This window comes from Stegodyphus dumicola, chromosome 8, assembly GCF_044657685.1.
Source record: "Stegodyphus dumicola isolate Sdum_Otavi_A_Nest chromosome 8, ASM4465768v1".
Taxonomy (NCBI): Eukaryota; Metazoa; Arthropoda; class Arachnida; order Araneae; family Eresidae; genus Stegodyphus; species Stegodyphus dumicola.
In genome coordinates, this window is record NC_140775.1 from 139,189,455 (window position 1) to 139,202,865 (window position 13,411).

The 13,411-nt window shown below is 32.4% G+C and overlaps 1 protein-coding gene across 3 annotated transcripts in view; it reads right to left on the reverse strand.

Moving 5' to 3' along the window:
* Positions 1 to 13,411, reverse strand: part of LOC118195202 (uncharacterized) — a 194,916-nt gene that overhangs the window by 77,470 nt on the left and 104,035 nt on the right. For all 3 annotated transcript variants that reach the window (XM_035366461.2, XM_085822497.1, XM_085822496.1), the window contains 5 exons: positions 11,504 to 11,682; positions 10,674 to 10,781; positions 8,256 to 8,360; positions 3,683 to 3,853; positions 980 to 1,052 (listed from right to left, as the gene is read on the reverse strand). In XM_035366461.2, the coding sequence (XP_035222352.2) occupies positions 980 to 1,052; positions 3,683 to 3,853; positions 8,256 to 8,360; positions 10,674 to 10,781; positions 11,504 to 11,682 (636 nt within the window). The remainder of the gene's footprint in view (positions 1 to 979; positions 1,053 to 3,682; positions 3,854 to 8,255; positions 8,361 to 10,673; positions 10,782 to 11,503; positions 11,683 to 13,411) is intronic.

The following is a 13,411-nucleotide window of genomic DNA, read 5'->3' on the forward strand; positions in this document are numbered from 1 at the left end:
ATCCCTTACGACAGGGAAGGCTTTTACTAGGGCAGTCTTGAAGTTTTCGTAAGTATAGGTGGGACTTCCTGCTTGACCCAAGAGACTTCTGCCTATACATTTGAACCAATTAACCGCTTGGCCCCTCAAAGCGCTGGTAGCTAAGGTAACTTTCTGAAACTAGTGCACGGGGTAGAGCATGAAGTGGTCATCTAGTTTTAGCGCGCATGGTCTAGAAGCGCGCATGGTCTGGACGATGTAACCAAATCCTTCCAGGGCGGCAGCTGGCATTTCTGGATTCTGAGCCGCTTCTGCAGGCAGCTCAGGTTCTTCTTGAAACTCGGCCATGGCTATTCTTCTTCGTTGGGCGCCACTATCAGGTTCAGTGTTTCTCCTTACTTGCTTGGGGAACACTGAAGAACCTGACTCGGAACAGGGAGCTTACTAAAGCTATGTTCAATAAATGTGGGAAGTAGACAAGATACACAGGAAGGGTATACGAAACCCTTTATTTTTCACTCTTTACAAAAATTTCCGTACTTCGGAATACAGAGACCAACTACTTGTGGTCTGAACGTAAGAATATAAAAATATTTAACTAAACTCTAACTTAACTTTGGAATAATAAACAAGGGCCTACGTGGAAGATTGGCCGTATATTAACAGGAAGCCGTATGTAGTACAGAGAACTGTTAACACTACAATACGTTTAAAATTATCACGAGGATTAAACCTCTGGCCTGGAAGGCAACCAGCAACCGAGTAAAACTGCGAAGGCAAGCGACTAACTCCTTCCTCTCTCTCGCTTGGCAAAAAGCCACAACTTAAGTACTTGGCGTTCGCCAGACAAATTTTCCTTAAATAAGTTAAAGCTTTTAATTCTGGCCGGAAGTAGAAAATAAGAAGTGATAGTAAAGATTTAAAATAAAAATAAACGTTAGTAAAACTTAAGATCCTTACAACTATTAGAATTAATTTGTACAGATTTTTAAAAAATCACCTTTTGGAATATTCTGCTAGAAGAGGGTTTTTGAATGAATCTTTCCCCTCGATCCAATAATGTGTTCTTAAATCTGTAACGAAATAATTCAAATACTTGTCAAATACACAAAATAACCCCAAAACCAATCAAGAGTTCAAAATATTTGTAAAAATAATATATATATATATATATATATATATTATTTTATATATATATATATATTATATATATATATAAGAACCAGATGCGCATAAAAATGAATCGCAAGAAAGTGGATTTTTTTTGACTGAAGACAAATAATTAATTCAATTTCATTACCAGTGTGTCACACATAGAATAAGAACTTTTGGGACAGAACTCTATTAGAGAGAAAACGACGCAAAATTTGAACTTATGTAAAATACGTGCAATATTGTATCTAATCAAAGCAAAAACTGAACAACCAGTAAATTTTTACGACCACTCGGTTCTGAAATATTTTCTCTCTCCAATAAGATGAACATGCTTTAAATGTTTGATTTATAATATGGGATAAGGTACTCAGATAGTTAGACCTCCTTAAATAATCGAGTTCCTGACCAAGAACTCTCATGAGTTTTTGCTCAGCTTAGCTTCCTTACGCTGCCTAATCTCCCCCTGCTCAAACAAAGTACACTTGCAGCAAACTAACTAAAAGTCTGTCTTGAACATAGCTAAGAAAACAGGGATAAAACTCAATTACGCAGGCACATTAATAAAAAAAATTTAAAAGTAACAAAAGCTGTTAACGTTACTTATGCGATTCATTTTTAATGGATAACAAGTTATATGATCGCAATACTGCAGTTACCCAGCTTCAATATCTATACACATCATTTCTGCCCAGCGTTAAACTGAAGAGATAAATATACCTCCATCAAAACTCACCAGGACGGCTATTAACTAAAAATATCCTGAATCGCAGTGTCGGCAGGTCACTAGGCTTGCTACTCCACGCTTTTTAAATACTAGTTTCATACGTAATTTAAACTTAATCTAATTTGCAATCATGAATGTCAACGGAAAAAATAAAAAATAAAACATGAAGAGAATTCTTTCTGTTATCAAATAATTTAATATTGAAATTTTCATTAATGGGAATTCTATCGATATAATTATTTATGATAGGAATACTTATGAAATAATTCATGCAGCACTTTCAGAAAGTTAAAGATACTTTTGAAATTTTTAGCGAAGAATATTTTTACACGCCGACTCAGCTTTACATTAAGGCTTTTGTTCTACGACAGCAAAATCTGAAGACTAATTTGGGAGTTCTAAATAAAGATGAACGGCTCAAATTTGATTTATGGAAGCTCTCGACGTGTATCACGTATCCTGTACGACCTCGGTCGAAATAAAACTAATTTGCAGTAAAAAAGAATTTTAGAAACATTACTGAAAGATTTTTCGTTGTATTTAATAGAAATGAAAGAGAGAATAAATATATTATATTTACAATGCAATAAAAATGAATTATGTAAAACGAATGAATGTTTTAAAAAATTGTTGCTTGATGGGAAATTTTGAATTGAGATTAATGGAGTTAGACAGGGTGAAAAGTGATTAATCATAGTTAAACAGGGAAACAAAGCAGTTAACAACAAACGCAAAAAATGAATAGTAAAGAGAAAACGCACAAAATGAAAAGTTAAAATTTGTAATATCAAAAGATTAGAAAATAAAAAACAAACGAAGTAAAAAACAAAGAAAACTGACACGGGAGCACAACAAAAAGAGAAAAAAAAAGAATTAAAGAAACAATAATAAGAAGAATTAAATTCTGTAGTATTATTTAGTGGAGCAATTAACAGGTGAGGAAAGATAGACACACAGTAAGTAAAAATGAGAAAAAAATTAGCTGACAAGGAAACTGAGAAAAAGAATTAGCGAATTCATTAAATCAAATCAAGAGAAAATAATGAGTAAATAAATAAATATAAATATAAGAGAAACGTAAAAAATTTACAACAAAAGGAACAAAGCTTACCACGAAAGTATTACTTCCCTTTAATATACACATAAGTCAAAATTTGAACAAAATTTATCCACCATAAATTTATTTTCGCTAAAACTGACTTTCCTAATATCCATTTGTCCGATTTTTATGAATTTTTAAAACATTTACGGACTTTTGAATCACTGTATGTGAGGAGCTATAGAACTTGGATCATAGTAATGAAAAGTTGAAGATCAAATTGCTAATAAAATTTGAAATCATAATAAAAGTTGTTTAATGTTTAGTCTACGTTGTATAGATCTGAAGCATTTCGTAAATTAAAATTCTTTTTTGATAAAATTATTTAAATTTAGTACGTGTTTCTTTAGATTCCACTAATTCAGGCTGGATTCATTTTTATACGCAAGCGAGGGCAGAAGCTAAAACAAATACTCACAAAATATAAAGCGAAAGCAAATGTTTTTTCTCAAAAACATTAATCTTAACTAAAATGCTATTTTATAATACATTTATTTCATGTACATTTTTTTCCTATCGTAGAAAAATTTCTTTAGTTTCTTAAATTCAGATACAAAGATTTTCAATAATTATTTAAATTTTATAAATTGACATATAAATCTGTATAAATCACGTGCCATAATTACACCTTAGAATGCCTTACGTATAATGCAAGAAGTGTTATGTTGGATAAATATTTGAAGTTTAAATAATGGTAAATAAAAATACGCAAATTTTTTCCATACCCATAGCAGCGTAAAGGTTAGTTTGATTCAATGTGTCAATAGTCAGAATACGACTTGATGTCCTGGCACATACGTCATTCGCAGTATCCCAATCATATTTCTCGTTGTGTATTTCATAGCAGAGATTTTTGCTAATTTTCTTGAAACCGACAGGACACTGACTACTAAAATCTAAAACAAACAATGAAAAATAAAAGCTTTATAAAATAAAAGGTTTACAAAAATTCAAATTATACACATATTAACTAATTCCTATTTTCAAAATAAACAGAAGGCAAAACTTTATCAATTGATAAAACATTTAACTTTTTACAATCCGTTTCTGTCAACAAAATGGGCTTAGGTATCTCTTCCTTATCTTACATTTTTACTCTTTCTGAAGTTTCATCCTGCCATTATAAATACCAGAATGAAACGTAAGACCAATTAGGTCCTATACAGAGCAAAATGCAATATTACTTGACTGGTAAAAATATGTTCCGGATGTGAACTTTAAATGTTGCACTTCCAGCTTATTCTTAAACTTTCAAATACACTGTCAGCAGATTTTATTCAGCTTTATGATTATTCACCTCATCCAGGTGTTTTTAAAAAGGTAGTTATAAGAAATCCACATGTTTAAAAGAAAAGAAGTCTGTCATTTTTTCTGTCTGCAACATTTGTTAGAATCAAAGAATACAAATCTTTTGAATTATAATTACAATAATAGAGAGTTCAGAAATGGTTCTTCTCAGATGAAGTGCTCTCGTATATTTTGTAGCGAATCATTTGCGGCGAATCGCTATTATTTCGTTGGATGTAAATGATGTAGACATCTAAGTACTCAATTTAGAAGCACGCTTTTCGGTCGAATGAACAGATCACGAAACCACCGGTCCCTGCAGATTGCAGAGAGGCATGAACATTCAACGTCGACTCATGGGGTCATATATCCGCAGTCATTATCAAAAATTTAACAAAATTCTCCAACAACAAGTAATTCTCTCTAGAAAATACAGATTGCGCAACCAGAGAAATAAGGAAAGTAACAAACGTAAGGTCCTATAAAACAAGCATGTCAAACTCGCGGACGACATGTGGCCCTTGACATACTTTCCTGCGATCCTCGATTTACCTGAGAAAGTAACAAAAAATGTGTAGTTGTAATATATTAATAAAAACTTACGTTCCATCGACTATCGATGTAGGTGAATAAAATCTCGAGTGCCAAACGAAGATAGTTGAAACGATCTCTTTACAAGAGTATTTTCTCAACCGATGTTGGGAAAGTGCCAGCTCATTGGTACAGCCATTACCTTTAAACATGAAAAATCAGCAGGGACCCCCAGACTCTGAACTTTCTGACTCCTAACTGAACGAACTTTCCAATTACACCACGAAAGCATACTGTAACATAAAGGAGAAATTATTCACACATTCATAGTTTCAGTTAAAAAGAAAGTGACTGAGCTCTAAAGCAAAATTTCAATGAAGTAGTTAACAGACAGGCATCTGAACTGTGTTCTGAAAGTCATTAGTGCGAGCAGCATATTTCCAGACATCCGAAAGCTTGTTTCAAGAAAATGCCAGGTGTCGAGAAAGAAACAGTAGGTATCTACTATTTTATTTTCCTTTACGTTCGCACGTTACGGTGTTCGTACGGAATAGGAGTGAATAACGACGACAGCACTTGATGAAGTATCAAAGCACACTTTTATTGGCCAGTATTATTCAAGACAGCTCGTATATCACGTTTACAGTCGTCAAAGATCTACTATAAACTCGCTGGAACAATCACGACTCAGCCTTCAGGTTATCAGGCTACAACGGTGAAGACAGCTTCACTGCAAAGCACCAGATTACAGCTCCCGACTCTGCTCGGTCGTTTTCGGAACTCTACGTACTCTCGAGACTCTCCGCGCTACAACTCGCGTTGCATTCGACGATACCGTGGAGTACAACACCCGACTCCTTGGTTCAGTCGTTCCTGGAGCTCAACACACTATCTTGATGATGCACTAACCGCGGTACACTAAGAGACTCTTTCGGTGCACTCGATGACCAACTCGGCACTCGCTGACCGACTGTCAACTCGATCGACTCCGCACGAACTGATTCACTAGACGAGACACTAACTAACTGACTCTCCGCGTACCAGAGGGGTTTATATAGCTTTTGGATTGTGTTCGAGAACATTCTGGGCTAAACCGGTAAGAATTCGTTCCAAAAGGTTTTCCATTCGTCCATGGCATATCGACAATTTTATCGCCAAATGGGAGATTTCTTGCCAAATGTGGCAGCCCTGCCTTCCCTCGCCATTTCATAGCAACCCTAAACCTGCTTTGCGGGGAAGCTATCTTGCCGCGCCTGGACATTTCGTAACTGTATTATATAAGATTTTATACATTTATTCATTTTTAAATACGTAATTATGAAAATGGCACTTTTTCCCTTGCGGCCTATTCTATACCGATGTTTGTTTAGGCCCACTTAAGTTACTAAGCTTGAGAAGCCTCCTATGAAGCAATAAAGTTACTGTCTTTCTTACATATTGTTACAAAATTGTGCCGGCTAATAATATTTGCTAACAGAAGAACGTTAAAAAGCAGCGTCCTCTTACAATAATCTACTGACTGTATACCCAACGATTAGACGCGAAGTATCAACCGCATTTTTTCGTCCTAAAGCGAAAATTAATTCCTAAAGCGAAAATTAATTCCGTATTTTAGATTAAAAACATGATTACTGTTTAATTTCTTCAATATAATACTTTTATGATGTTTTTCAACAACATCAGTCAAAGTGTTCCTTCAAGCAATCTTACTATTTAAAAAAAAATCAGGGATTAAATTATTCTCATCTTTAATATATATATACCTTAAAATTCATTAAGTTCTAATTTTATGTATAAGCTCTAAAGAGCAAACTTAAGTTTGTTTGTGTATGCTTGGTACTGCTATCATATATAGCTAAGCTTTGGAAAAATTGTTTAAAAAATTAAAAAACATAACTGCAAATATCACTTAAATACGTTAAGTGGATAAAAATGTATAATTTTAATTGTTGTAAATATTACAGTTTCTGGGTTTTTTAACAGAACTCTTTATTGCTCATACTTACTTGCATTTTCTCTTTCCCAATGGTATTAAATTAAGATAAATACATTTATTAGCAAACACTTTACTACTCTTTTCACTAAATATTCTGCTTATCTCTAGCGACGTGATGAAGAATAGCGATTCAAAAATTTTTGAGTCCAAATTCGTTTCTAAATAAATTTTTCATTAAAAGAATCTCAATTCATAAACAGCGAGTAATGCAGAATCAGATTTCATAATATATTACTTAGGTTAGATTAACTGATTAAGGTAAAGCACTTCGAGGGGTATCTTCCTATGCGGATAGATGCCTTCGTAGAGGAGAGTCTAAACGAGATTGGCTCGCATCTATGTTTGCACATGGGAAAAAACACGAAAACTCTAATCCAGTCAGCCCATTTGGCCGGGATACAAACCCGAGTAAAAAATCTATCAATGTTTAGCGAATTTACCTCTAGGCCGTTGGTAGGCCTTTCATATATCGAAGCATCTCCTCAAGGAACTTGGGCTTATATATGCCTTGGATGTAGGGCCATTGTCAGCGCAGGTGTAAACACTGTGGCCGCACCCGACTGCAAAAGTTTTAGAATTTAGATTAGCATCGAGCAGCATAATTTAGAGATGCGAAATTTTTAGAACTTGATGAAGACTCTGGGTATCAGAATTCAGAGGTGGCAAAAATTTTAGAATTTAGGGAGGCACAGTGCAGCAAAATCTAGGACCTTCGAGGAATGCATCGGACGGGAAAATGCCTAGCGCGGGCCCTTCTTGGTTGCTTGTAGGTGTATGGTATCTGTGTGCAACTTGAAATACTAACGAGAAGAACGTCCTCTCGGTATACTGGTAATAAAGAAGAGGAGTGGAAGGTCATTGTGGTGTGGTGTGGTGTATTTAATTATGGTAAAGCACACTAGGGCTATCTGCCTAAGGGGAGGGATGCCTTCGTGGAGGTCTTTCTAAGGGAAACTGGCTCATATACACGTTACACATGGGGAAAACCACGAAAACACCCATGCAGCCAGCCCGTTCGCGGGATTCGAACCTCGGACCGAACTACCAGTGGTCAGCGACTTTACCGCTTGGCCGCTGGTGGGCTCGGAAGGTCATTGAATCCGTACTCAGGATTGTTCTCAATCACAAATGGCACGGAGCTTCACTCTTATCGCAAGTGTAAAACTGGTCGTCCCCCTATGCGGAAAGCTATTCAAAACTGTAAGTGACGGGAAAGAAAAACTGTTCAGTTTGTTTTAAAAAGTTAAACTGTTAAGCTATTAAGTTTCATGTTCCCGTTCAAAAAAAAATGACAGAAACCAGTAAGACTGGAAAAGTGTAAAAACACTTAAAATTAAGAAAATTAACAAAAGCAATATAAGGAAATTACCAAAATATCATATCAAAAAAAAAATTTAATTTTTTCAAGAAATTTCAAGATCTGAATGTGAATTGTTTACTGCTATAGTTGTTTTGATCAGAATACAATTTAATATCACTTTTACCTTTAATTTGAGGCTGAAAGCTTGTACACTGGCTGTAGTCGAAAGAAGACCATTGAGCTCCATAATAGAAGCTCGCCTGACACACTCTTTTCTCCAATTTCCAATCTAAATTTTAAAAAATAGTAGATCACTAAGGTTATAAAAATGAGTTTTAAATAATTGAAATACTACATATTTATTAATCCTAGAATGCTTCTAAATCTAGAATAAAAAGAATTTGCTCTCGGTATAAATTACTTTTGATTCATTGATGATCTAACTGTCAAATGGTGCATTTACTTCAAGGCAAAGATGGTAACTGATGCAGGTTGCACTTCATTATTTGTAACTCGCAATTATTCAACAAAAATTTTAGTATTATTTCCGAGTGGATTTTACAGATGTTTGTCTGTTATCGTATTTTTAGTTATTTTAAGACTATTTTCCTGACTTGGTGAAAGTATGAGTAACATAACCGAAAATTATTTGGTAAACTTTTTTTTTTTTTATCAGAACGCACACTGAGTAACTATCATTATATTTTAAGCCATAATCGTTACCCAGTCAAGTAAAATTTTGACGCACAAACAGTAACAGTTGTCTGTGAGATTTTAATTTCTAAAAAAAAGAATGCTAAAAAATTGTTACAACTGTCTATAAGTTAAACATTTATTCTTCGCCACTGATACATTAAAAGATACAGATTTTTAACAGTGTCAAAGACGAAATTTGACTAATTAAGAGTTGAGATATGAAAACAAATATTCTCCCAAAATATTCCAAACGGTAAAATAAATTATTTTGTATTGATCTTTCAAGGTCTTGGTGTTCTTTTTCATGCAATATTATAACCAATTTTACAAGTGAAAGAGTATTTTAAGTTAATAGGAGGAGAATCTAGGGATAATGATCAAGTATTGTAAATTTATTTCCAAATGTTTTCTCAACATAACATATTATGCAGATCGTGATTAAAGGACACCTCATAAACTGGCCCTCGAAAGAGCAGAATTTGGTTGATGTTGCTTTTAGCTATGAAGAGGATATTTTTCGTATTGCAAATATGGAATCAAATTGATCTCGAAAAGTTTTGCAGTGCCGTCATTGGAATTTTATCATTCAATAAAATAAACTTAACGTTAAAATATTTTTTCTATTTCAGTCTTCTAGAAAAGAATATTTTAACCCAAATGGGCGTTATCCCTGAAGCAGACTATATGAAGCTTAAAAAAACAGCAGTACCTAGACTAGATACTACATCAGTACTAGTCATGAAATTTTGAATAATATAGTCGTTCACCCAAACATAAGCACCTGGAAGACCGAATTTGGAATTTGTTTTAGTGTCTATTTCATATTTTGTAAAACTTTAGCGAATTTTTTATTAAAAAAACTCATCAATTTCAAAGCGAGCAGTAACAACACTGTAGGGAATAAAACCTTTTTATCTCCAGGGCGTGAGATTGTCTATCAGAAATTCTAAAGATATGCTGTTTTTAAATATTTTAGCACAAAATGGCGTTAGCCCATTAATGTTCATCATATTGTTGAAGTTAAGGTCAGTCATAACTCATTATATTTCACTTCATATTTAGTATTTATAAAGAAAGTAAAATGTATAAATGGGTGTAATTCATTTTTCCTCGAAAGAAAGATTAATAGCATATGTGTTAAGAGTTCACAAAATGAAAAACATTGTCGTTTTCTTTCTTAGATGACTAGCTGAATCTCATATCATTAATTAACAAGCTATGGTACTGAATCTCAAAAAGAAAAAAAAAAAAAAAGAATATTGGTACATTTTGTTAATAAAACGTTAGTCTTCGTAAGCCCGAAAAAAATTAATGCCTCAGAATTTTACATAACAGCAGCCCTCCTATAGTCTGTTACTTTAAAAGAGGCATTTCAAGGTCGTTGCCGCACAGATCTAATACAGCGAAACATGTTAAACGGAAATGGAGGAAAAAATTAAGCGACTCAAGCTGTCTACTGCAACTGTCATTCTCATAGTTGCAAGGCGAGTCGGGCGAAGGAAAATAACCTTGAATTTATACTATTTTAAAGTAACAGATTATAGTATGGTATATTCATTTGCACTGTAGCAGAATTATAACAAAATACACACATTACAAGCTTAATTACATATGCAGAAATTTGAATATTTCTTAGATAACAAACAATTTGGAAGCAAAGACCAACACACAGAGTGCTCAAAAAAGTTTAATTACGCATTTTCATAAATACTGGTGCTAAACAAGTACCTCCAATTATAGAGTTTTTAAAAATAGGATAAAGAGAGTTTCATGAAAATCTCGTGACATGAAATACATGTTAAGTATGAATAATAAAATAATAAAATTTAAAAATTCTTTAATCGAATATTCTGAAAAAAAAATTATGACAGAAGAATAGCAGTCAAAATGGAGGAGGATAAGTTACTATTCAAGCACAATGGATCCGATACCGCATTCTTCGTATGAGATGTATCAGGCCATGTCAGTTTTCGTGATAATTCTGTCAACGGAACATTTTCTTCGAAGCAAGTACCTAAAGAAAGAAAATATCTTTATCATGTTTTAGCCTTTATTCACTTCCGTAATGAAGTAACTCAATGTTGCAAAATTTATCAAAATGTTTCAATTCGCAGCAAACGACTTTCATAGGACTTAAATTTTTTTCAAAATTAAAGTAGTTTATTCTATTGTTAAGGAACACTGCAGCAGCACTATGAGAGACTATGGTATCATCTTGAAAAGGGAAGTTAATGTACATTAGATTGTCTTATTAAAATAATACTCAATATCAACTTGATTTTATGCAGCTCGTATGCGATTTTAAAGAACACTCTGAAGATGAAAGTTTAGCGGGTAAATAAATAATCTAAACTAAACGAGATGTTCAAATTAATTAATATTAACTTTTAAGAGGTAATTTTTTATTGTAAGTATTATTTGTTTGTTAATATTAAAACTAAACGTAGGTTTTAGCTGATTGAAGCGTATGTAGGAGCTGAATTTCGGTAACAGAGTTCATATTTTTATCTTACATATAAATATAAATAATATTACATATAATATAAATAGAGAGATAGATAATAGATATGCCCTCAAAAATACATATGTATACATGGGTTATGTATATGTTTGTATATGTTATATAAATTAAAACAACGACAGCAACATTAACAATAATGTCACTAATAGCAATAATAAATAACGAACAGTGCAGTGGACAAATAACAATATTTAGAAAATATTCAAGAAACAAACCAACGCTTTGAAGTTCAAATGAAACATTTCCCCAGTCTTGGAAAACTCTAACGTTTTCTTCTTGAGCGTTTTTCAGGATCCTGTATACTTCATGGCCATTTTGTATTCCCAATTTGTTCCAGCTTTCTGTCCAGTTTATGTATAAAAGAAGTGTGACAGACACAAAATTTTCATGTAAACTGCAATGATAACACAATAAAACTTAATAATCAAAAAATAAATAAATATCAAAGCATAATCGATTGCCATTTATATTTTAAACATTTAAAAAAAGTGCCTCGCTGTACCCATATTAATTAATATACCAGAAGAATTCATAAAAGATAGCATCGTAAAATGAAAAAATGTCATTCATTGGATTTATTAACAAGTCAACAATTATTAACAACAAGTCGATAATCGGAAGCCTAAAATTATTCTCGGAACGTAAAAGGAATGCTTCAAAAATAAAAGAAGTATGGGAACTACTACTTTAGACGTAAGTGTGAAACTATTTTTTGTGAGTGTAATTGTGATATTTTGCGTATATATATTGTGCGTGTGTAAGATAAAAAATAAATAAATCAGCTTTAGAGTTTAATTTAATAATAGCTTCTTAATTCCTCATTTTTATTCCTCTTTATTCTAAAAAAGATTGATAACATTTCTGGACCGCATTACTTCTAGATAAATCTATGCCAAAGCTTGCGTAACATTGATTGCGCCCTTTTAGCTTTACCCTCTGAGTTGCTTGGATGCAATTTCGGTGTGTTCTCTTCCTATTGCAAAATTATTAAAAAATGTAAATGTTCTGGAAATAGGCACGATTAGTGTGTCAAATGAATTGTGGCCGCAAATGTGAATTTAAATAAAAATGGAATTTAATCCGCCTGGATTGCCAAGTTTCCTATTTATTATGGATTAGTATTCTACGCAATCATAATTCTTTCTCTTCAATATGGATCTACCTTTTACGCCTTTTCATCTTTTTCCTCTTTGTCTTTATCACAATTGAGTATTGGTATTTCTACCACTTCTAAATTTGTTTTCATTACATATCATATCAAATTTTGTGTACAGTATTGTTCTAACATAGGTATTTTGATACAAAATCGGACTTCTTCTGAAATGACGTAGCAATTTTTTTCCACATATTTCAAACCTGCACTATCAAGTTTTATAAAAATAGTCCGAGTAGGTTTTGAAAAAATAGCTCTGAAAATTTAGCTCCTCAACGTTAATTGATTTTTGTATATACGTATAGTTATTAGTATATTTTTTATTACGTTTACTTCACTTGTTTTCACAGTTCGAAATCTAGGTTCAATTCGAATAAAATTAGCACTTATTTATTTGTTTTTGAAATTTGTATTTTTCAGTAATTTTTTGTAAATTTTTAATTATAATCTATAAATGGTTTATCATCATCTTAAAGCAGATGTATTTCTAGGCATACCTGCAAAAAATTACAAAATGCGTTTTGAACTTTGGCATCTTTTTTTAAGTAATAATAACTCCAAATATTGTTTACGAATATTGTTAATATCTGAATTGCTACAGGTATTTTTTAACCTTAAATTCCAATTACACTTTTAAGAAGTAATCATACGGAAATATTTCGCTTAATTTTATTAATCATGCATAATACATATTTATTACTATTACACCTATTTTTTATAATATCTATTTTTTATATTATAAAGAATATTAATAAATTTTGAGATGTTTTTTAATTAATTCTCCTCTTTTTTCGTTTCCTTCTTTCTTTTCTTATGTTTGTAATAGTAAATTTTTACTTTCTCCATTTTATCGGCTACTACTTTAAATTTATTTTGCATACATGTAACGAATTTTATTTTGCAGATTTCAAAATTGTGCATCATATATGTATACAATACTTCTTATTACATCAAATTATACATAATATCA